This window comes from Pristiophorus japonicus, chromosome 15, assembly GCF_044704955.1.
Source record: "Pristiophorus japonicus isolate sPriJap1 chromosome 15, sPriJap1.hap1, whole genome shotgun sequence".
Lineage (NCBI taxonomy): Eukaryota > Metazoa > Chordata > Chondrichthyes > Pristiophoridae > Pristiophorus > Pristiophorus japonicus.
Window position 1 is genome coordinate 24502708 of NC_091991.1, and position 26245 is coordinate 24528952.

Genomic DNA, 26245 nt, shown 5'->3' on the forward strand with positions numbered 1-26245 from the left:
TCCTGCTGGCCTATAGATCCCGACCGCACTTGCTCATGGGAGTCCCGCCCGCAGAGCTACTAATGAAACGGACACTCAAAACCCGGTTGTCCCTCATTCACGCAATCCTAACCAACATAGTTGAGGGCAAGCGCAAGTCACAAAACAAGAACTATGACCGCAATTCGAGGGGGAGATGTATAGAAATAAATGATCCTGTATTCGTCCTCAATCACGCCATGGGGCCCAAATGGCTTGAGGTTACTTAATTGACAAAGAGGGGAATAGGGTCCTCGTGGTAAAACTCAACAATGGTCAGATATGCCCTAAGCATCTGGACCAAGTAATAAAAAGGTTCAGCATTGACACTGAGGAACCTGAAGAAGACCATGAGATGGAGCTCACACCACCGCCAGTGAACGAGCAACAAGAGCAATCAGAAGAATGCACAGTCCCAGTGGTCAGCCCGGATAGGCCGGAATCACCACAGGTGACAGACACTCAGGTCAGTGTCCAACAACCAGAGCCCCAACTGCGGCGCTCCACGAGGGAGCGTAGATCACCTGAAAGACTAAACCTATGATCTCCACAAGACTTTGGGGGCGGGGGGGGAAAGGTGATGTCATGTATGTAACCACAATGTTACACCACTCTATTACTGTATACACACAACCTAGATGCACACCTTGACCACATTGGGGTGAACTTGTGGGAGACACCTCCTTACCTGATCTCCCAGGTATATAAAGGGAAGTCCCACGCAGGGTCATCACTTGTGGAGTGCTGTAAATAAAGAGTTGAGGTCACAGAGTGACCTTGTCCCTAGAATGTGCCTCGTGTGGTTTCATGCAGTAGAGTAAGGACTTTACAATATTGTATTGCATAATCATGAAATTACATTGCTTCCCATTTAGATATGTTGAGCATTATCTTAAGGCAAGGTACATGATATGAAGCACATAACTCAGACCATGGATTAAACCTGGCGGTCAAAGTTTCTCCAACACAGTCCTTATCCCACATAAGTACAAGAAATATCTGTCCTGAAAGTTCACTTATTTTGATGAGAGATGTCTCTGGATTAAATTGTGCTTCAGTACTCTGCCTGCAGTCGATCCTTGACCCTTTTCAGCACTCTCCCCTAGGAGGTCCATTATGATGCTTTGTTGGATGACAATATAATGCAAAATGCAATAAAGTGAAAATATTTTACAGACTTCCCCGAGGGCATACTGAATAGAACATTGTGATCTAATAAAACATTGGACTGCATTTTCAACCTACCAATGGTAAATCTATAATCGTATAAGTAGATCTGTTTTCTTAGCCATGTCTGTGCTCAGAAGGTTTCATAGTTGCAGAGTACTAAACCATGCCTAGAGGCTGTGGCTGCTGCTGGTTACAAGCCAATTGTAAAATATTGCAATGTAGACTTGCTAATGATCAGAACAGAATGAAAAAGTCATACATGAAACCAGAATAATTGGAACACATGTCTGCTTGTATTTTGACATTACATTCAATTGCGTAATTGTGAAATTATGTTGCTTCCCATCTAGGTATGTCAAGCATCATTTTAAGACAAGATGCATGGTTTGGATTGCATACACACTCCACATAAAGAACAATTTAGCTTACCAAACCCTGGAGAGTTTAGGGGCAGGTTGACAAGAGCTAAAGCTTAGGGACATCCAAGTGTGCATAGGTACTGTTGGAATTTAACTGGCTACAACTAACAGGCATAGGCTTCCTGCTACTTGTCTAATTAGGATCACTCTAACTCTTAGGTCATTAATTTGCAGGATTATTTGGAATTGAGTGGGAAGAATCCTCACTCCCAGTGACAAGTTTTCCCCTCCAGTTGAAAATCAATAAGCCAGCATGCTTAAGTCAATCATCAACAGTGCCCTGGCGTATTGCAGGCATGTCTGGCTCAGATTTCAGATTTGCCAGTTTACAATAAAAAGAGCAATTTGGTTGCATTTCAGCCCTTCCCCAAAGAGCATAGCCAGCGGTTGGATATTAGATAACTGATAAATTATCCTGGCTAGGTGGACAACATGCACCTGAAGCTCCTCCCAAGCAGCACAACTCAACATAAATCGGTGACCGTTTGCCACTGGCCCTGACCACAGAATGGACAGATTCAACATTTGAAGATATGGAACATCAGAAGCAAATACTTGCCACTCTATGGGGCCAAGTTTCGGCCTGAGTTGCTCCTGTTTTTTTGGAGCAACTGGTTTAGAATGGAGTATCTTAGAAATTGCAATTCTCGACATTTAGTTTGCTCCAGTTCTAGTCAGTCAGTTAGAACAGTTTCAGTTTGGAACAGACCTTTTTTTTCAAAAGGGGGCGTGTTCGGCCACTTACGCCCATTTTGAAAGTTTAGGCAGTGAAAACATACTCCAAACTAACTTAGAATGGAGTAAGTGTAGATTTTTGTACGCTCAGAAAAACCTTGTCTACACTTAGAAAATCAGGCGTAGGTTACAAATCAGGCGTAGGGAATGGGGGGGGGATGTTTAAAGGGAAGTTTACAAACATTAAACACTTCAGTTTTACAAATAAAGAGCCATCATCAATAATAAATGATAAATACATCAATAAATCAATCAAAAAAAATTAATAAAAAATTTAAAAATTTAAAAATCAAGAAATAAAACATTTTCTACTTACCGACTGCAGCACCGGGTGCCCTCCAACAGCGTGCTGGGACGGGCCCCCTCCAGTGTATCTCTATCTCTCTGTCTGTCTGTGTGTGTCTCTCTCACTCTCTGTCAGTGTCTATGTTTCTGACAGCGAGAGAGTGGGAGGAGGAGGGGGGAGAGAGGGAGGGGCAGGGGGAGGGAAGAGAGGGGAAAGAGGGAAGAGAGGGGGAAAGAGGGAGGGAGGGGGAAAGAGGGAGGGAGGGGGAAAGAGGGAGGGAGGGGGAAAGAGGGAGGGAGGGGGAAAGAGGGAGGGAGGGGAAAGAGGGAGGGAGGGGAAAGAGGGAGGGAGGGGAAAGAGGGAGGGAGGGGGAAAGAGGGAGGGAGGGGGAAAGAGGGAGGGAGGGGGAAAGAGGGAGGGAGGGGGAAAGAGGGAGGGAGGGGGAAAGAGGGAGGGAGGGGGAAAGAGGGGGAGGGGGAATAGGGGGGGAGGGGGAAGAGGGGGAAAGAGGGAGGGGGGGAAGGGAGGGGGGAGGGGGAAGGGAGGGGGAGGGGGAAGGGAGAGGGAGGGGGGAGGGGGAAGGGAGGGGGAGGGGGAGGGGGAAAGAGGGGGAAAGAGGGGGAGGGGGAGGGGAAAGAGGGGGAGGGGGAGGGGGAAAGAGGGGGAGGGGGAGGGGGAAAGAGGGGGAGGGGGAGAGGGAGAGGGAGGGGGAGGGGGAGAGGGAGAGGGAGAGGGAGGGGGAGGGGGAGAGGGAGAGGGAGGGGGAGAGCGAGAGGGAGGGGGAGAGGGAGAGGGAGGGGAGGGGGAGAGGGAGGGGGAGGGGGAGAGGGAGGGGGAGGGGGAGGGGGAGAAGGAGGGGGAGGGGAGGGGGAGAAGGAGGGGGAGGGGGAGGGGGAGAAGGAGGGGGAGGGGGAGGGGGAGGGGGAGAGGGAGGGAGGGGGCGATGGAGGGAGGGAGGGAGGGAGGGAGAGAGGGAGGGAGGGAGGGGGTAGGGAGAGAGGGAGGGAGGGAGGGAGGGGGTAGGGAGAGAGGGAGGGAGGGGAGGGGGTAGGGAGAGAGGGAGGGAGGGAGAGAGGGGGAGAGAGGGAGCAAGGGAGGGGGAGAGAGGAAGGGAGGGGGAGGGGAAGGAGGAGGGGGAGGGAGGAAGGGAGGGGGGAGAGGAGAGAGGGAGAGGGGGAGGGGGAGAGGGAGGGAGGGGGAGAGGGAGGGAGGGGGAGAGGGAGGGAGGGGGAGAGAGGGGGAGAGGGAGGGAGGGGGAGAGGGAGGGAGGGAGGCAGGGAGGGGGAGAGGGAGGGAGGGAGGGAGGGAGGCGGAGAGGGGAAGGAGGGAGGGGGAGAAGGGAGGGGGAGAAGGGAGGGAGGGAGGGAGGAGAAGGGAGGGAGGGAGGAGAAGGGAGGGAGGGAGGGGGAGAAGGGAGGGAGGGAGGGGGAGAAGGGAGGGAGGAGGGGGAGAAGGGAGGGAGGGAGGGGGAGAAGGGAGGGAGGGGGGGGAGAAGGGAGGGAGGGAGGGGGAGAAGGGAGGGGGGAAGGAGGGGAAGGGAGGGAGGGAGAGGAGGGGGAGGGATAGAAGGGAAGGAGGGAGAGAAGGGAGGGAGGGAGAGAAGGAAGGGAGGGAGGGGGAGGAGGAAGGGAGGGGAGAGAGCAGAGGGAGGCTGAACGGTAGGTGGCCGGGGGTCGGGTCGAGTCAGGGGGGGTGGGTCAGGTCCGGGATCCGGGATCCGGGGGCGGTCGGGGGGGGGTGGGGGGTGGGAATGTCGGGTCTGGGGCGGGGGTCCGGAGTCCGGTTGGGGCGGGGGGAGTTGGGTCCGGGGGGGGTGGTCGGGTCTGGGGCGGGGGGGAGTGGGAGTCGGGTTGGGTCCGGACCAGGGGCGGGGGGAGTAGGAGCGGAAGTCGAGTCAGGGTTGGGTCGGGTCCGGGGGCGTGGGCGTGGGCGGGGTTCTGGGGATGGGGGTGGGGGCGGGGGGGGGTGTCGGTTCCGGGGACGGGGAGGGTCCAGGGGTGGGAAGTGAGAGTCTGTTCGGGTCGGGGGGCAGTGGGAGCGGGAGTCGAGTCAGGTCCGGGGGGGGGGGAGCGGGGGTCGGGTCAGGTCCGGGGGCCCGGTCGGGGTGGGGGGGGAGCGGGGGTCAAGTCTGGGGGCGGGGGGCGGAGCAGGTCCGGGAGCGGAGTGGGAGTCTGTTCGGGTCGGGTCCGGGGGGCAGTGGGAGCGGGAGTCGAGTCGGGTCCGGGGGCGGGGGGTGGTCGGGTCCGGGGGCGGGTGGGGAGAGCGGGATTCAAGTCTGGTCGGGTCCGGTCCGGTCCGGGGGTGGGGGGAGGGTCGGGTCGGGTAGTGGGAGGTGCAGCCTGATCCACACAGCCCCAGTGAGGCCATTCGGTCAGGGCTAGGGGCTGCGTGCTTCGGGCCCCTCCCACACAGTTTTGGGCGCCTGGAGCTACTGCACATGCGCACCTGTGCAGAAGTCCCGGCACTGTTTTCAGCGCAGGGACCTGGCTCCGCCCCCCACAGCTCGTGCTGCGCCGCGCCCAGCTCCAGAGGACCTGCAGGGAGCTGGAGAATCGGTAAGTATTTTTTAGGCGCACATTCTGGCGCGAAAAACGGGCGTCCAGGTCGGGGCTGCGCCATTCTAGGCTCGGCCCGAAACTTGGGCCCTATGATCCAGTCAAGCTAGGCACTCAGCATTAAATATATGAATGTGTTCACATACCCAACCTCCAGCCAATGCCTTTTTAGTAGTAATTGTCACAAACCTCAGAATTTCTACATTAGCTATCTGGTGGGCATAAGGACATATGCAGGGCAACTTATGATGTGCCAGCTCCTTTAAAGTTCGAGACACCCCAGTCCAATGCTGTGTATCAGGTTTATTTGTTACCAACTGGTTAAACCAGATTATCATGAAAGGTGTTTTGACAAATAAACATGCCTGCCATGATGCTGATTCATCCTCCAGGTGTTGTGACAAGTTGGAAGCTTCCGTCCCTGCAACTGCTTCCCTTTTTTGCTCCAAATACACCACACAACTTGGTTCCAGATCATACACATTAGCTGAAGGTAACCCGTCTTTTGCATAGGTGGGTGGGAGCTCTGTTTGTTTATTTGCGTATACACACAAACATAACTTACATTGGTACCTTTCTGTCATTGAAGCAGGATGAGAAAGACCTTTGCCTATTCAGTGTGGTTCTGAAAAACGGTCTTCATGCTAAAGTTGGCAGACATCATAACACCCTAGTAACAATATGAGTTAGCATTCAGACAGACACCCCTTGAACCTTTCAGTCAACACCTCAGAGATAAACTCTTGAGCCAGAATACCACACTTGAGGAGAATGACCTCCATATTCCATTGCTTAATCCATTGTTCAAGATAGCAAGTGGAGTGCATAAGATCCCCGGGCAAAGCTGCCAACAACACAAAATCATCTGTGAAAGGATTACTGACAATTGTGGGTCTGACTTTTGCTCACAAATAGAGAAAGACAGAAGAATCTAATGGTGCACTCACACTGCAAGTGTTGTATCAGTGCGATGCGGTTTTGGTTTCGTACTAACACGAAGTTTATGATTGGAAATCAGGTGACAAGACCTAAACTGGACTCGCATATGAAACAAGGTGAGACTATCTCCCCTCCTCCCCCCCGCCACCTCCCCAGGGAGTCTTGCTTCTCTTCAATGCAGCATCAGGTTGGGCTCTGACACTGGATTCAAATGACATTTACATAAGATCCCCCCCTCCCCCATCATAAATCCATGTCAACTTGCGCTGATGGTTTCATGCTTCTCTAGACCCTGCTTTAGGATGATCACCAACACGTCAGGTTCACTGGCCTGTAACTTTCCAGGATGGTCCTTTTACCTTTTTTCTTAAAGTAAATCCTTTCTCTCCAATCCTTTGATACAATTCTTGATTCTGATGTTTCTCTTAAGATCCTTGCAAATTTTGTCAGGCATTTCTTAAGTACCTTTGCATGCAGGCCATCTGGTCTCAAAACCTTATCCTCTTTCAATGTCTTCAACTTTTCTGTCACTCCCCTTTGTCAACTACTATTGTCCTTAAAATTTTCTCCTGATGGCCCAGAAAAGCAACTTCCAATTCTCGGAGAAAGTTAGCAGCTTCTCCCATGAACACATGCAGAGAAGTTATTCAGTATATCAACCATTTCCTGGTTGCTCGATATCATCTCACGATCTGTACTTTTCAAAAAGCCTACCGCTTCCTTGACCTTTTGTTTACTTTGGCTGTTTTTATGGAACTCATTTATATTGGGGCAAATTTTTAGCTTTTGCCACCTGGTAATCAACAGAATGAAAATCAGGCAGCTTGAGCAACGGGTGGGCGATTAACTCTGCCAGATTACCATCCAGGTGATGAAGATGAAAATGTACCCCATTGTCTCTAATGCTCCCTGCAATCCTGATATCATTGTCTATTTGTGTCTGTCTTATCAGTTTAAACAGTCTTCACGTGATCCTTGTACCCCTGTTTGTGTACCACTGAACCTGAAGATCTATATATGAGGAACATCCTCCTTTTGGCCCTTTTTCCTTATATCACCTTTTTTATTACCTACATAGACTTCCTCTTATTCCCGCTGTGTTTATTACATATGGTGTAAATCAATGTCATTCATCTATTGTGCATTTAAAAGTATACCACTTCTTTTCCAAGTTTTGTCCTTATGGTAATCTATTCCAGTCTAGGTTCATTCTCTCAAAGTCTACCTTTCTAAAGTTAAGAATCCTCAGCGTACTTTTCTTATCCACGGTGTCGCTGATGCCAAACTCAATCAACCAAGAATTAACTGGAAGAACTGGGAGAGTTCCAAAATATTATCTATTCTTCACTTGCTCAAATATTTCTGCTTTTGTTACTCAAAATCAGATCCAGAGTGGCCTCACCCCTCATATGCTCTTTAATCGTTAAACCGAGGTCCCATCTAGCTTCTCAGGAGAACACAAAACACCCCATGTTATCTCGTTGAAGAAAAGCTTTGGAGTTCCCCCGATGTCCTGGCCAACTTTTATCCCTCAACCTACAAAACAAAATAGATTATCTGCTCATTTAGCTCATTGCTGGTTGTAGAACTTTGAAATGCACAAATTGGCTGCTGTGTTTCCTACATTACAACAGTGGCTGCACTTCAAAAGGCTATATTGGTTTAATTATTGTACAATCCTGACATAATGATACTCTAACACTAGAGGGAGCCTTTGATCTCACTTTTGTCCTGGCAATCAGAGGTGGAGAGCTGTGATTTGTAGTCACCTTGGATTGTGAAATTGAATTTGAAAAGTCTGAGAGCTTCAGCAATATAAACACAGGAGACCGAGACAAGTACACATAGCGGGCATATTGGAATTACTCCAGGTGCCAATATGAACATAACAGAACACAGCGCAGAAGATATGGCTCTTGCACAAGTGTCCATTGATATTAGATTGAAACTAGGGAAGCAAATTTCAATGTGAAAGCAAGATTACTTGAGAAGGTCAGCAAAACATGTGGTCAGTAAACAGAGATTCAAGACATATAGGAAAACCAGTGTAAAATGTCAGCATGCTTCACATTATGATCATAATAGGAATGTTCTAAGGGTCAAACTTTGTAAAGACTAAAAGATGTGAGTATAAAATTGGTGAAACGAGAGATTAAAATATTATCTCTTTGACATCCCAGTTAATCATAAATCACAATGACCAGTCTGAAGCATTGGAGACAAATAAGGATGGACTTATAACTTTATAACCCAGACATTATATGCAGTGGATGCTCTCCTGAGGTTAAAGCGGAGGTATATTGCTGTAGAGAGGAGGAAGCTTTACTCAGCATTTAAATGTGTTTGATCCTAATATTGGATACCGGAATTGGAAAGCATTCTATTCCAACATCCTTCACCTTTATCTGCTTCGGATATATAGCTCTGTACCAGCTGTGGCTGAGCTCACAGACTGCATACCTGCTCTTAAAATGCTTTTGCATTTAGTGCTTCTATACTTGCGATCCCAGGAGAGCAGTGCCTGTGCATTAGTGCACACCGCATATACTTTGTTAAAATTGTCTCTCTTATTCCAGTAGCAGAATCATAGATTATAATTTTCTATGGATCTACAGTTTTGGCATAGAAAACAGTATAAATGCGAAGAGCTGGGGCACAGACAACACTTTTTTTCAACAGGAACTACGAAGACAGGCTCTAAATGTAAAAGCCCTGCAAATCTTCAGCAATTCTACTTTAAACCAACCACAGGAGATCTAAGAAGCAGAAGAAACAATTTTTCCCTACTGTGTAGTAAATCAGGAACTCAGCAGTGTGGGTAGGCTGACCACTCAAGCTGTACCCTTTGGGATTTGGTTGCTATTCTTCAGTAAATTTGTTTCTCCAACAACTTAATGCCAAATAGTTTTGTTCATTACTCTAGTCACTGAGACTGGTGTGGCAATGGACTTGCATTTAAACAGCACCTTTAATGCAGCAAAATATCCCAAGGTGCTTCACAGGAGTGTAATCAGTCAAAAATTAAACCAAGCCAAAAATGGGAGACAATAGGACAGGTGACCAAAAGCTTGGTCAAAAATGGTTTTCAAGGAATGTTGTAAAGGTGGAAAGACGGAAGAGGTTTGGGGAGGGAATTCCAGAGCGTAAGGCCTAGATGGCTCAAGTCACGTCTGCCATTGGTGGGGTGAAGGAAGGGGGTGCCAACAGGCCAGAATTGGAGGGACGCAGAGGGCTGGGTTCACTAGTGTAATCTCACCAAAGCCTGCTGAGCATGTTTTCTTTTGATGTTTAACTTTGGCAGGACACAGTGGACCCATTCAATCACTGTTTTTGGGAGACAAACAAAACTTGCGTTTTTTCAGGGCTGTAGTTATAGGATGTCTCAGCATAAACAATGCAATATACAGTAGGAGCATACCGAGAGGGGCTAGCACTTTACAGTGTGAAGGAAGCTCATTGTTTCCACATCTCAACAAGCTTTTACAGCAGGTTCGGGTCTGTATTACATTTCCAACATCCTCTGCCATTACAAATTCTCCTCCTGAGGTCTTGTTGTTCCAGCCCACTCATAAAGTGAAAGGAACACGACCGGAGTTTGTTGTGTGTATCCCTGCAGCAAACAGCACCAGTGGGATTTGCTGAGAGTCAAACACTGTGTTGTAAATGACTCTCAGCCGTGTGTAGTTCCGTGTACAGCAACGGGATACAACAGGCAGCATGTAAAGAAGAAAAGCAGATGGTGGAAAATCTGAGAACAGAAACCAAGAGGGAGAGGGGGGGCGGGGAAGCTGCCAATACTCAGGTAGTCAGGCAGCATCTGTGGAGAAGCAGAAATCTGCCAGTCGACTTTCCCCAAGCCTCAAGACTATTCTCAGAGGTTATGATGTCCCCCAAGGGTTTTGCTCTGGCGCTCCTCCGACTGTTTTTTGTGTGTGAGCTGTTGCGTTGGATGGGCGGAAACAATGCAAGAGGGCGGAACAAAAAACTCACACACAGGGCGCTGCTGCTCGACTCTGCGAACACTTTCTTCCGATTGCCTCAAACTTTGCTGGTGGAAAGCCTCCTCAGTTGGAATTCCTGGGCGCTCAGGGTGGGGTCTGATTTTTTCTTGTGGCTCATTGTTTCTGTTAGGGGCCGGTCAGTTCCTGCAATGTGACGGGATTTTCCAGAGAGAGGGTGGTGGGGGAGCGGAAAAAAAAAGGATCACTTTTTATCATTTTAGTTTTTTTGTTGTGGTGCGGAGCCCGGTCTCCTGTTACTACCTGGAGATCGCGCGCTCGCCCCGGAGGCCGGAGCTTGTGTTTTTGTTTTAAAGTGAGGGGAGGGGCGGGTTTTTCATTCTACTTTTAAGTCACACAAAGGTCTTTTTAAAAAAAAACGAAACATTTAAAAAGAAAGACCAAAGTTATTCAAGATGAGTGATCTGGATTCGGACGAAGAACAATTCGAAATGGAAGAATTTCCTGACGGTGAGTCATCAGTCATTTATAAACAAGTTTAACATAACTGCTCTGTTTTTCAATTCTATCCCTCTAGAAATTAACCACGGTGCGTTGTTTGCTTTTTTAATGAGCTCATTAACCTGCGTCGCTACTTTTAGTGATTTGTGTATCTGTACCACTTGATCACTTTGCTATTCCCTGAGACGCCTTTGAAAGGTCACCTAACCAGCATGCCAGTGCAATGGTATGAATTCCCGGAGAGAGATCGGACACACGAGCGACATGATCGGGGCCCAGGAGCGGCAAGAGATTGTAGAGCGACGTGATCAGGACCCAGGAGAGGCGTGAGTTCGGGGCCCAAAAGAGGCAAGGGCCCAGGGGCAACACGGGCCAGCCCACACTGCGATACCTGTGCGCACTAGGTCCGTGCGGCAGAGCTGATCTCCAGTCGTCTTGGTTAATCCTTGCTACTGGACCAAGACCTAGCTCTGTCAAGCCTGTCTGGTGGCTGGTGTGCAACGGCCACCAAATGTTAAAACAAAAACCACACCACACGGGCATCTTCCACCTTCAACATGTAGTTTGCGACCTGGTCCGTGCGGCAGAGCTGATCTCCAGTCGTCTTGGTTCATCCTTGCTACTGGACCAAGACCTAGCTCTGTCAAGCCCGTCTGGTGGCTGGTGTGCAACGGCCACCAAATGTTAAAACAAAAACCACACCACACGGGCATCTTCCACCTTCAACATGTAGTTTGCGACCTGGAATATCAGGTCCTCATTAAAACATCTGTGAACTCATCCCTTTTTTGTGTGGAAGCAAGCCAATATGAGGTGTCATGTATTTAACTGTCATTGTAACCCATGTATAAACTGACTAGTTGTACACTGTGAGAACATTGACCACTAGGTGGTGAACTTGTGGGAGACACTCCTAACCTGGTCTTTCAGGTATAAAAGGGGAAGCTCCACCCACCTTCATCACTTCAGTGCTGGAACAAAAGTTGCTGGTCACAGAGTGACCTTCTCTCAAGCATGGGCCTCGTGTGCATTTGTACTGAATAGTAAGGACATATCATTGGCGACGAGAAACTGGGATTTAAACCACGCGAGCATGGCCACGAGCACCACAGACGAGAGGTACTGTGTTGGTGATGATTGGGATGACTTTATTGAGAGACTAAAACAAAGCTTCGTCACGAAGGAATGGCTGGGACAGGATTCGGCCGACAAACGCAGGGCTCATCTCCTGACGGTTTGTGGGTCCAGGACGTACTCCCTGATAAAGGACCTTCTAGCGCCAGAGAAGTCGGCAGACAAGACTTTTGAAGAGCTCAGTAAGTTGATTGGGGAACACTTTAAACCGGCGAGCAGCATGCACGTGGTGAGACACCGGTTTTATACGCACTGGCGGCGAGAAGGGCAAAGCGTTCCAGACTTCGTGGCAGACCTCCGGCGACTGGCGAGCCTATGTAAGTTCCCAGATGCATGCAAAGCGGAGATGCTGCGAGACTTTTTTATTGAGGGCATTGGGCACGCTGGGGTTTTCAGGAAACTGATTGAGACCAAAGACTTGACCCTGGAAACAGCGGCTTTGATAGCCTAGACATTTATCTCAGGGGAGGAAGAGACCAGAATGATGTTTGACAAAAATCTTGGTTTAAATGCAGCAAATGGACAGGGAGTCAACATTGTTAACACGGCACACAGTTCCCCAGACAGACAGTGGCAATCGGACATGCCCGAGCATGTAGTCGAACCCAAAGGGGGAATTCAACAGAGACAATGGCTAGCTGAACGGCGATTCACGCCATCGCAAGGGACAATGCGGCCAGTAATGGAGCCATCAACATCAACACCTGTTAATGGTTGCTTAAAAACAGTTACACAGACAGTCAGAGACGATCGACTGGTAATGGGCCTTTTGTTTCCAACAACGGCTCATGTTGGAAGTGTGCAGGCAAACACACAGCCAGAGCTTGCTGGTATCAGCAATATACCTGCAATACGTCAGCAGTCACTTGGCGCGTATGTGCAGGAAGCCTGCAGCCAGGTTGATGTACGAGGAGGACGGGGACGATGTAAGCCCTACGGGGCCAAATGGACACTGGGGGAAATCGCTAGAAGCTAAAGTTCAGCAAGTTCAGAGCACATGTACAGTTCATACACCAGGACGCCACCGATAATGATGAAAGTGCTCCTCAATGGCATCCCAGTATCAATGGAGCTAGACACAGGGGCCAGCCAGTCCCTGATGAGTATCAAACAGTTCGACAAGTTGTGGGCGTCCAAGGCCAGGAGGCCAAAGTTATTGCCGATTGACGCAAAGCTACGGGCATATACAAAGGAGATCATTCCGGTGCTAGGCAGTGCCACGGTAGTCGTGACCCACAAAGATTCGGAGAACAGGTTGCCACCCTGGATTGTTCCGGGGGACGGTCCTGCACTACTGGGGAGGAGTTGGCTGGCTGTCATGAACTGGAAATGGGGCGATGTCAATGCAGTTTCTTCTGTGGAGTGAATATCATGCTCACAGGTCCTCGACAAATTTAACTCACTATTTCAGCCCGGTATTGGCACTTTCATGGGGACCAAGGTAGTGATTCACATAAACCCGGACGCCAGGCCATTACACCACAAGGCCAGAGCGGTGCTGTACGTGATGCAGGAAAAGACAGAAGGCGAATTGGACCGCCTGCTGAGGGAAGGCATCATCTCGCCAGTCGAATTCAGTGACTGGGCGAGCCCGACTGTGCCGGTGCTCAAGGTGGATGGGTCGGTCAGGATATGTGGCGATTACAAGGCCACCATCAATCAGGTGCCACTCCAAGACCAGTACCCGCTACCGAGAGCGGAGGACCTCTTCGCGACGCTATCCGGTGGCAAACTTTTTTCAAAATTGGACCTGACCTCAGCTTACCTGACCCAGGAGCTGGCGAGTGAGTCGAAGAAGCTGACCACCATCACAACACACAAGGGGTTGTTTGAGTACAACAGATTCCGTTTGAGATTCGCTCGGCCGCCGCGATCTTTCAATGCAATATGGAAAGCCTCCTCAAGTTGATTCCAAGTACAGTGGTTTTTCAAGACGACATCCTCATCACGGGTTGTGATACTGAAGAACACCTCCGCAACCTGGAGGAGGTGCTACGCAGACTGGACCGGGTAGGTCTGCAACTGAAAAAGGCGAAGTGCATCTTCCTAGCTCCTGAGGTAGAATTCCTGGGGATGAGGGTAGCAGCAGACGGGATCAGACCTACTGCGTCCAAAACAGAAGCGATCCAGAGAGCACAAACACCCCGTAACACGACGGAGCTGCGTTCGTTCCTTGGGCTCCTGAACTATTTTGGTAACTTTCTTCCCAAATTGAGCACACTGTTAGAGCCGCTACATGTGCTCCTACGCAAAGGTCGCGAATGGGTCTGGGGGGATAGCCAGGAAAGGTCTTTTGGTAAAGCACAAAATTTGTTATGCTCCAACAATCTGTTAACGCTATATGACCCATGTAAGAAACTCGTTTTAACGTGTAACGTGTCGTCCTATCCCCGGGGTCGGGTGTGTGTTGCAGCATGTTAATGCCAAGGGTCAGTTACAGCCATTAGCTTATGCCTCCAGAAGTCTGTCCCAGGCAGAATGGGGCTACGGGATGGTAGAAAAGGAAGCACTTGCATGTGTATATGCTGTAAAAAAAAAAATGCACCAGTATCTGTTTGGCAGGAAATTTGAGCTGGAGACAGATCACAAACCCCTAACGTCCCTTTTGGCCGAGAACAAGGCCATAAATGCAAATGCATCAGCCCGCATACAGAGGTGGACACTCACGTTAGCCACCTATGTCTATACAATTCGACACAGACTGGGCACTGAAAACTGCACCGATGCACTCAGCAGACTCCCACTAGCCACCACCGAGGGGGCAACCGAGCATGCTGCTGAGATGGTCATGGCTGTGGAAGCTTTCAAAAGCGAAGGCTCACCCGTGACAGCCTGTCAGATCAAAGTCTGGACAAATAGAGACCCGCTACTGTCTTTCATCAAGAAATGTGACCTTAATGGGGACTGGGCAGCCACATACGGGGCATACCCTGAGGAATTCAAACCATTTCACAGGCGCAAGGATGAACTCTCGATTCAGGCCGATTGCCTACTATGGGGAAACCGAGTAGTCATGCCCCAGATGGGCAGAGAGATGTTCATCTGAGAACTCCACAATGAGCACCCGGGCATTGTCATGATGAAGGCAATTGCCAGGTCACACGTTTGGTGGGCAGGGATAGATGCAGATCTGGAACTTTGTGTGACACTAATATTGTTTTGTGAATGAACATGCTACATACAAGTGGAGAAGTGGCCCTACATGTTTTATTTCAAACTATCTTCAAGTGGCAGATCCATTTAATTGCTATCAATATTTAGATGTATTCACATTAATTGACCTAATTAAAATTGATTTGGGTTTGACATTTGGTTCAGAGTTATCCCTGTAGTTTAGATCCACAATTTAACTTGTGAACATTTAGGGTATAAAGAATTCATAGATCATTAGATATCAAGATTGTTGAAATGCTGTATTAACATTGAGAATTAGTTTAGACTGGGGTTTGACTTGCAGAGGCTGCATCCCTTATTGTAAACAAAAGGATGAGACAAGACGCCCATGACTGCACCAGCTGGAGCAAGAGGATGCAAAGAGGAGGATTTCCTGCATTACAGCCAAAGTAATTGTGACCACGCAATAGAAAATTATGGCTCCAGTCAGCACAGCTGTGAGCTAGTTAGTTTTTAATGGCAAATGTCAGTCAAAGCAGTTGATTTTTTTCAAAGACCAACCCATAACCAAGTTGGAAAGGTCAAATAAGAACAGATTAGATCATCTTATAACCTTAAAGATCACAGGGCAATTGACAATTATTGATGGACCTTCTCAATGTAACTACAAACACTTAAAAAATAGAAACAAAACATAAAATTGAGTTTTGTAGCCTGTTAATTTGTTTGTGGTGTCTCTGTTTCCTACAATTGTCGTTGAGTATATTCAGAGCTGAGATTTTTTGACTCCAGAGGAATTAAGGGATATGGGGCTAGGGCAGGAAAGTGGAGTTGAGGTAGAAGATCAGCCATGATCTTATTGAATGGCGGAGCAGACTCGAGTGGCTGAATGGCCTACTCCTATTTCTTATGTTCTTATGAAACAAATATCTCGGGTAAACATAGAAACATAGAAAATAGGTGCAGGAGTAGGCCATTCGGCCCTTCTAGCCTGCACCGCCATTCAATGAGTTCATGGCTGAACATGCAACTTCAGTACCCCATTCCTGCTTTATCACCATACCCCTTGATTCCCCTAGTAGTAAGGACTTCATCTAACTCCTTTTTGAATATATTTAGTGAATTGGCCTCAACAACTTTCTGTGGTAGAGAATTCCACAGGTTCACCACTCTCTGGGTGAAGAAATTCCTCCTCATCTCGGTCCTAAATGGCTTCCCCCTTATCCTTAGACTGTGTCCCCTGGTTCTGGACTTCCCCAACATTGGGAACATTCTTCCTGCATCTAACCTGTCTAACATATGCCAAGTGAATTAGAAAGCAGTAACTAAGCAGTTTTGAAGATGTCGTAAACCTGTGAATTAATTTAGTCCCTTTCAAAACATTCTTTTGCATTATATAGTCGATAGCTTTTTTAACTATTGCTGTGTAGAAGGTAAACAGGAGTAGGCCATTTGGCCTGCTGTACTATCCTCTTAGTCATGTCTATCGCTCTTTACCTTTCAAACCCAATTCCACAACATTTCTCCATATTCTTTAATACTCTGTGTCAGCTGTGGCTCAGTGGGTAGTACAATCGCCTCTGAGTCAGAAGGTTGTGGGTTCAAGTCCCACTCCAGAAACTTGAGCACATAAATCTCGGCTGACACTCCAGTGCAGTGCTGAGGGAGCGCTGCACTCTCCGAGGTGCCGTCTTTCAGATGAGACGGTAAACTGAGGCCCCATAATGCCCTCTCGGGTGGACGGTAAAAGATCCCACGGCACCATTTTGAAGAAGAGCAGGGGAGTTATCCCCGGTGCCCTGGCCAATATTTATCCCTTAATCAACATAACAAAAACGGAATATCTGGTCATTATCACATTGCTATTTGTGGGAGTTTGCTGTTTGCAAGTTGGCTGCTGCGTTTCCCACATTACAACAGTGACTACATTCCAAAAGTACTTCATTGGCTGTAAAGTGCTTTGAGGTGTCCAGTGGTCATGAAAGGCGCTCTATAAATGCAGATCTTATTTCCTCTTCAAATTCCTGTCTCACTTTTAAACACTTCAGTTGAGTTGGAGCAAGCTTTCTGCCTTATTAAAATACGAGGGCCGATTTTAACTTTCAATGGTGTTGGGAAAACAGGCAGCAGTGGATCTGTGGCTCGCTATACACCGTCCCACGATTTTCTTATCTGATGAAATCTTACCCATGGCTGTCATTGCACAACTCTTCAAAATGTCTGATGCACTTTTTCTTTCATCCAGCTGCAGCACTGATCTACTCTCAGAGGTGGCGAGCAGCCAGTTGAATAATTTTTTTGGACTTGCAGCCAACCAGCCTCCAAGTCTAATTCTCAGTAAACACTTTCCATGTGCAGGGATCACATTAATATGAATGAAAGTGGCCTCGCTCACAGCTAGACTGGCCCATGCACCGGGCCCCCACCCCCCAATACTGCCAATGCAGGTGTGTGCATGCCAAGGGCACTTGCAGCATTCATACTGTGTGGATTCCAGTGTTGAGCTGTGGTTTTTCCCCAGCTGGGAGCAATTCTGTGTCCTTCTGGAGGGTACCAAATTGAAACTGTATATCACATGTCCTGCCTAATGCAATATTGTCATGCTTGTTGATGCATGCAAGATGCACTTTCTCAGAAGTTCAGTCACTCTGTACTTCCAACTTCCGTACACAGTGCTTTTCAAAAGCAGCCTCTGCTTCTGTACTTTCAGCAGGGTCAAGCTCTCCCCAACAAGTGGAAGTGTCAGCTAGACACCTAGGGCTAGAAATTGGCCAGCTGTCGATATTTGGTTTTAATGTAATTTTTGGGGGAAAAAAAGAATCAAAATTTTGCCATTTTTCAGGGGGAAATTTGGCCCAAAAATACGCCAGTCGATAAAAATCGGCTTTGCTGGAGGATTCGTGGTGGAAACCGCAGTTGTCGCCAAGTTTAGCCCGCTGCCAATTAATGCCAAAAATACAGTCCCTGGGAGGGAAGAAAACACACACAAAAATGCAAAAATAAAAAAATTAGAAAACATACCTACCGACGTTAATGGGGCTGCATCGTATGCTTTTCTCATGCGTTGTTTCTTCACCTGAGTACAGGTTCGCCAAACGGCCAAATTTAGGCAATCATATTTTTGGGGGATTTCTACATTTGGTGATCTGCTTTTCGGCGCTATTTCAAAACCGCCATTCTTAACCTTTGGCCAAATTTGGTAAGTATCTTTTAACGACAAAAAAGGCGAAATATCGATGAAAAAAATGTGCATTAGGCTGGCCAAATTTTGGCCATGAGCCTCCGACATAAAACTCTCCTTTTCACGTTCCATGGTACAGTTCTCATCCAATATATTCATTTCCAGATGCAATCAAAAACATTTTCAGCTACAGCAGTGCATTTTTTCACCATTTCTGGCATCCTCCTTTATTGGGCATACAACTGCATGGTATTCACACTGCTTCCACCTCCTGACCATCAAAATCCACTTTCTCCAGTCTTCATCCTTCTGTATTCTTTCTTGTATCATAATCATGGTGATCGAGGGGCTAATGTCAAGCCCTCATTTCTTTCTTTCAGCACCAGGTCCTTGGTCACCATGACAGTAAAGGACCCACTGAGAACACTGTCACCATCTGCATATTCTTGTCATACCACATCCTGGCCTACCCATACACCCTTGGCTTATTGTCTTCAGTGTCTTTACTTCCTATTGCCTTTCTTGTGGTATGGCTTATGACTGTATTGTACAGAGAAACGGGACTTGTATGAATTACTCGATACCCCATATCCCTTGGCTTTTCTAAGTCTCCTCAAAAGCTTTCTCAAAGCCCATCATGTTGACTATGACTTTGTATCGCCTCTCCTAACTCTTGCTTACTATATATTTCCCCCACCTTTGTAAAGTGCCCTGTGATGATTTGCAATGTTAAACACACTATATAAGTTCAGAATTGTTGTACTTGAAAATATTATGCCTCAAGATTATTTACCAAGATGTTTTCCATGTGTCAAACAAGTAGCAAATTATTATTTTTAATTTTCTTTTCCATTATGTGCTGCGGAGACATTGAATTCTCCTCTCAGCAATAGCATTCTCAGTGTGGGTGCATGGGCTTTTTCAGCTAATGTTTATGTGAGTTCACAAAAATTCTGGTGACAAATAAAGTTGAGTCTTTGAACGGGGAAAATAAAACATTTTTAATTGCTGGGTATCAAAATATAGTTTGTGTTTGCTGGACCAGTAGAGAGGAAGTTCCTTGGCTCACGGATTCTAGTAAACAGCACTGTGTTGTATGAGAAATATTACTGAATAATCCATCCCTGCCCCAGGAGTCTAAAGCACCAGTTTCTTTGACAGTTTCTGTTAATCCCTGGCTAACTACATTGAAATTGGTAAATAATAACTAGCCGAACTGCAGCATTAATGGATTTCTGTCTAGCCAGAGATGCAACACGCAATTGAGCTGTGCAAGAGATGCACCAGGATTAGGACTGGCACATTCGTCACTTTGAATCCATGAATCCATGTCCCTATTAGAAGCTGATATAGAAGCTGACATTCGTCCTTTAAGGATTCCTGTTTCCTGTCCAGAGTTAATATTCAGAATTGTTACAATTATTGTTGATTATTAACATGGTCTTTTGAAAAGGTTCGACAATTCCACTAACACTAACTAAGGAAGTCATTCGGGGGTAAAAGTTATCTTGTATTCCAGTTTTTAGTACTGTTTACAAATGAGTTTGGAATGTTTCCAAATGATTGTGGAATTGCTATAATCTAGAGCTGAGGTGGTTCCTGTAAATGGATTGCACTGATACGTGATATCTCAGTAAAGGCAAATCGATTCACTGAGCCATGCAGACCAAGCGGATCCTAGATCTGAAATGTAGCTTTGCTGAGTTAGCCAGTATGTGTTTTTTTTTCCTTTTTAAAAAAAGCTGTCAGTGTTCGCACTCTTGATTGCCAAGGTAACTGTTTGATTTTTTTTCATGGAAAGACGTGCGGAATTGTCAAATGCACATTCCCAAATGCCCGTAAATATCCCAGAATCACCTGCAATAAAACCGGAATTTGATTTATTCAGTCACCATAAACTAGTAGCTCTCTATATCCATTCACCCAGTGCTACAAGTACTATTAATGGATGTGAAACAGGACAGGATCAGCCTCAGCAACAACTATTCCCTGTGTCAACTAACCTATTCGTACTTCACTGACTCGGCTCAAACCTAATGTCAGTGGAATCCTCTCCCAGCATCAGTTGTCCCTTTCAGAAAAGGAGGGGTTAAAAGTAAAACCAAAAACAAGTACTGTTGACATTGGCTAATCTAGGTGGCATCCTAGTTGCTTTCCAGCATTTTCTGTTTTAATTTCAAATTTTCATAATTAGCAGCTTTAATTTTTTTTATCTCTGGAGTCCTTTCTTGATGGTCTCAGATTTTAAAATCCTTTCACTTTAAGGACGTGTTTTTAACTTGAGCAAGGTTCTTGATGTTGGTGACTGTGCTAGTTATCCTAAATGGCATTACATGATAATTGTTAGTGTATTCCTCACAGTAACAGTGTTGAATGCCAGCTCTTTGCTGCACATGAAAGAGTGGGACAGGAATGTTGGTTTTGGGGCAATACACCTGCCATTCAGTACTGGTGCAACCATGTAGGTGCTGAGATAGGGTAGGCAATACTTAAATCGTATCCTTTAAATAAAGATTGTTTTTTAAATAAAGATTGTTCTATGATAGGGGTCCTGACCTCAATGGAAGAGGAGATCAGAATAATACCTGGTTACTTTTTCCAAATCTTAATTTTTCCGACTTAAGTCGGTTGGCTCCGATGGTAGCCAGTTGACACTCGGAACATTGGAAGAGCGGGGCGGAGGCGAAAACCGTCCCGGTGGGGGTGGGGGTGGGGGTGGGGGTGGTGGCTCATATTGGGCAAGCTGCAGCCAAAGATTTTTGAGGGCCCAGGAGTTGCACAGAAATATAAGTTTAAAGAAGCACTTTAGCCATTTTCTATGGGGCCTTTAGTGGTCTTTCTTAGAATCACTGTTTAAGCCACTCAACACCGTTCCGAAAGAGCGGAGCATGCACAGCGCACACTCTACCCGCTTGTACCTCAGCATTACAAGTGGCCTCCCACGTGAAACAGGCGGGCCCTCTGGTTGCCCATCTCGGGACCCTACCCAAGATGGTGGCAGTTGGAGCGCCTGCGTAAGCGGACCGTTAAGTACCCCAACACCATTTTCAGCCTACTGCCACCCCATTTACAAAGAGGCACTTAAAATTGGCTCCATTAACACACAAAATGAAATTAATACCTATCATTTATTTAAAAAGCTGAGAATTCAGCAGAAAAGAGCATAATACGAGATGATAGTAAATGGAATCTGGAGTATCAAAGACACTGTTACTTTTATCTTTTATTTTACAATGTTGCTTCTGAATTCAGCAGGTGTAAGTTAGCAGGGTGGAGGATGGGGAAAAAGCTGTAGGAGGAACTAGATTATTTAAGGAACTGGCCAGACAATTGGCAGGTGCAGTTTAATATGGATAAATTTAACGTGACACACTTCAGATTCCATTTACTATCATCTCGTATTATGCTCTTTTCTGCTGAATTCTCAGCTTTTTAAATAAATGATAGGTATTAATTTCATTTTGTGTGTTAATGGAGCCAATTTTAAGTGCCTCTTTGTAAATGAGGTGATTACAGGATTAATGGGGAAAATACTGACAAAACCAGTTCAGTACAGGGAATAATTCTACTATTTATGTAGAGTACTGTATTGGTCAGAGTATTGTGATCAGTTAGGAATGTACATGCACAAGGAATGAAGTAGAACTGCCAAGATACAAAAAGGAGCTACCTGCCACACCCACCTCACGAAAGTGGTTGGGCTCCATTACTGTATTTGCAGTGAACTGCATACCGATTCAGAGAAGGTACCAATAGCGGGGGGAGGGGGGGGGGGGGGTTTGGCGTGAAGAAAGGAAATCCAATGGCCCCTTTGTGGAGCCAAGCCGGTAGGGTTAAATTAAAATGCTGAAAAACCTACCTGAGCCATATTTGTAGCTGCTTCCAGCAGTCCCTTTAAGGACACAGCGTCTCCAGCGCAGACTCCAACCATTGGTACTTGAAAATTTCATCAAAGTTCTATTGGCATCATAGGACCCCAAATTGAGTTGAATTAAAGGCCTTCTTTGGCCGCCTATCTGAAGCTCCAATCAAAATGGCGACGTGCAGAACGATGGCGGGTTAAATTTTGCACTCTAATTTTGAGCACGCTATCTCCCTGTTCCCACTCAGAATTTGCGCTGAGAAGCGAGGTGGGACATGATTAAGGTAGTCAAAATAGTACGGCTGAGGGGCATAGAAGGTGTGTCCGAGCTATTTCTGTGGGCACGAGACAGAAGAATAAGGAATATATTTTAAGGTATGAAGGAGTAAATCCAGATTTTATTTATTTGTTCCTGAAATGTAGGCAACACTCAAGATGGAATTTATCACCTATTTCTCATTGTCCTGAGGGCATTAAGGTCAACCATATAGTGTGGGACTGAAATCACATGTAGGGTTGGCAGTTTTCCCTCTTTGAAGGATATCAGTGGACCAGTTGGGTTTTTACAACAATTCAGTGTCTTTCATGATGATTTACAGATTTTGTTAAATTCAACTTCATAGCTTGCCATGGAGAAATTTGAATTTGTAGGGGTCGATTTTCAACTACCAAGTAGCAAATCTATTCCAGTAACTCTCTGTTCATTTATTTCCTTTGTTTCTTTTGAGAATATTGGACTATTCTATCTCGTGTGGGGAAATTACCCTAATAATAATAGAAACATAGAAAATAGGTGCAGGAGCAGGCCATTCGGCCCTTCGAGCCTACACCGCCATTCAGTGAGTTCATGGCTGAACAAAATGAGCATATTGCGAACCAGGCTTTGTGTGCAAAATAAGTAAGCTATATTTGAGTAAAGGAAGTTGTGAACAGCAGAGAATGTACTGAAAGGCATGTACCGCCTGTGCCACAGGGAGCTTTGGCTCACCTTGACTGGATCACACTTAGTATTTTTGGAAGAGCTCCAATGTCAGTTAATTTCCAACTCTAGTACTTGGACAGTTATTCCAGTGCAGTTAAAACACCCAAACCAACCAGTTTAATTAGTTAGCCACAGTAAGAATCAACGGTTTAGTTAGAGATTTCAATTCCTAAGGAGGAGTTTGTACCTCTATATCTTTCTGTTTTGCTGAATCAGTGTTTTTGCTTCAAGGTAACATACTGAAAATTCGCAGCATTTACACATGAAACTAATAAATACTAACGTTATGCATACATGAACGGTGAATTGCTCGATAATAACATGGGAGCTTATTTACATATCCACTCTGTTCTCCAAAGTTACTCATTGGCCCAGAACTTGCAAAGGCGTTCGCCGCTGGCCCCCGATGTAAGCTTCGCACAAAGATCTTGTGGTCGAAGATCAAGTTTTCCGATGCATAATTCAAAACAATGTAGTATAGTGGGAATCCCATCGTGCGAGCTGCTGTGATGTCAACAAGTAGTCTAAGCAGCAAATCAAAACACACAATTCTCACACAGTGAACCAGAAAGTGGCTAAGCTTTTAAAATTCAAACTTTAAAAAAATGTTAGAGAGAGCAAAATAAAGATTGGAGCTCTTGCCTGGGGAAAAGGCAAACCTGAAATAAAGAAGAACAACCTTTTAAAAAACTTTTTAAAAGTTTCTTAAAAATTGTTATTTTTATTAACACTGTGATTTGACACTGCACAAAATTAAAATTAGTTTTTCAGGACCATAACCTTTGTTCAGCAGTCAATATGCTGTTAAAACCCCAGTTACACCTAATCCCATTGAGTCTAACTTTTAGTGGGGTATTTAACAGCGATATTACTGCGGAGATTTTCGGCAGTTTCCGTGACTTGAGCGATTTCACTGATTACCGGCTCTATTTGATGGGGGTGTGGGGGGAGGGAGGGGCGGGGGAGGGAGGAGCTCCAGAGCGCAACCTGTGGAGGAGCAGTGAATGACAGACCGCAACTTCAAGATTTTCACATTAGGCTGCGCGTGCGCTAAATCCTGAAGTTGCCGTCTGTTTCAAAGGCAAAATGACGTCAATCGCTGCCAGTTCTCCACCATCAGGACTGCAAATTCCAAGCCAATGTCTGGTACATTTGCCTTATTTAACATGGCCACTTATGATGCGCAGTCTTTGATTATTTAAAGTTATTGTCTAATGTAACACCATTTTTTAACATTCCCTCCAACCCTATGCTCCAGCCCATAAATACGTATCTTTTTGACTGTGCTTCTGGTCATCCAACTCTTATATCACTTGCCGTTCTTTCTCTCCTAATGTGAAACAGCTTGGGGCGTTATTCAAAGTCATTTCTAACTGAATAATAATATATGCAACAAAATTTTAAATAAAACAATCAATTTAGAATTATTTAGCTTCATCAACAAGTTTGAGACTCAAATCAGTCAATGTTGACATGATCCTTCCGACTGGTTCAAGAGCAGTGTCGGCAGAGGCCTCTGAATAGTCGGCCCAACCATCTATGTTTGGATGGACCTGAAGGAGGTGGGAGAAGAATAAGTTATAAGACGAGGGGTTGATTTTTATTTTTTAAAGTTGCATCAAGTAGATATTTGAAGAAAACCACATTCATCATGCTGTATGAACTGAAAATATATGGAAAATGTTTGGGTCTTGCAGAGACGAGTTAGTTCATGCATCACAGTATTTAGTGAATTGTTACTGAAGATATTTTGGGGACAGTTGCTGTCTTTCTGCAGTGGAAGAATTAAGATAACCGCTTGTCGTTATTATGTATTGCACACACATTGTAACAGCTGCTGAGTTTTCACTTTCTGAACTGTGCTGAAGTTAGCAAGTTACCAGTTTGGTTCGAAGAGACAAAGAGTGTCAGCACCAACTGGGTGAAGCTGCACTCTGAGGGCCAGCAGCAGTAGCTTCTTTAAACTGCTTTAAAATGGATGACAACTTGTACGATAAATACAGCATTTAGTGAATTGTTACTGGAAGATATTTTGGGGACAGATAGTGCGCCTCGAAGATAAACAATATCAATCAGCCAGAGGTGCAATCATGTATCAAGAGTCTGGGGGTGTGGGGGAGAGGATATCAAGCCAAATATTGAATTTGAAAAGGGGGACCTTGCCCATGGCAAAAAGATTTGGGGAAAAGGAAGAAAGCAGACCTTCATTCATAAAGCACTTTACAACCAATAAAATTCTTCTGACGTGTAGTCACTGTTGGAAATGAGGCAGCCAAATGTGCGCGCAGAAAGTTCCCACAAACAGCAATGTGATAATGACCAGATAATCTGCTTATTTTAGTGATGTTGATTGAGGGATAAATATTGGCCAAGACGCCAGAGAGAACTCCCCTGCTCTTATTTGTACAGTGCCATGAGATTTTTTACGCCCACATGAGAGAGCAGACGGGGCCTCGGTTTAATGTCTCACCTGAAAGACGGCACCTCCGACAGTGCAGCATTCCCTCAGTACTTCACTGGAATGTTAGCCTAGGGAGGAGGAAAGGATACATTACTCCATCGCACATCCTGGTTTGTTACCATGTTATACTGGACAATTTTTAATAGGTTGAATTACAATCCGTGTTCAAGTCTGGCAGTATTTACAATTTGTTACTAAACCGTGGAAAAACAGGCAAGAGAAATGCTAGTGCAGCTTTATTATGTTCATATTTTGATGTGCTTTGGTTAGCTCCTGAAGCACGTGTATTCATTATGTTGTATATTAATTCTTGAAAAAGTAATTATTATCTTAACTTTTTGAATGCTGACACTCTTTCAGATAGGTGCCAACCAAAGATTGAGATTTTGTGAGCAAAAGAGTCCGCTGGCTTCTTATCCTATTTGAAGCTAGAGATCTGTTTATTTATCAATCATTGGGATGTAGAGAAACAAAATATATTTTTAACTGAAGATATTTCCTCCTATCTTGTCCCAGCTGGAATTATCCATCAAAATTTGGTTGATTTAAATGAGTTCAGATTCAGAGTGTTTATAATAACATTTATAATTGTCAGGTGCTTACAATAAAATTTATAATTGTCAGGTGCTTTCAAACAACAACAGGTTTTGATACTGCTTTTCAAGCACTTAACGATTATAATTTTGTAATGATTCCAAACCAATTGTTCCCCCATCAGTTTTATTATGCACAGAAAGCCTTTTTCTTCACATTACTTTTTAAATAATCCACAAACATGACAATTCTTGAACATTTCTGTTAAACTGTCCAAGTTGGTACCCTATGTATGTTATGAGAGAGAGACAGAGTTGAATTTATTTTCATTTAAAGAATGAAGATTAAGGGGTCTCAAGCCAGGTCCTCAAAAAGCTTTAAAAACCCACGTAATT

General features: G+C 45.7%; 1 protein-coding gene across 3 annotated transcripts in view; it reads left to right on the plus strand.

Moving 5' to 3' along the window:
* Window positions 1-10156: 10156 nt before the first annotated feature.
* The window catches only part of ano6 (anoctamin 6), a 148620-nt gene continuing 132531 nt past the window's right edge, over window positions 10157-26245 (plus strand). For all 3 annotated transcript variants that reach the window (XM_070900236.1, XM_070900234.1, XM_070900235.1), the window contains exon 1: window positions 10157-10591. In XM_070900236.1, the coding sequence (XP_070756337.1) occupies window positions 10537-10591 (55 nt within the window). In that variant the 5' untranslated portion in view covers window positions 10157-10536. The remainder of the gene's footprint in view (window positions 10592-26245) is intronic.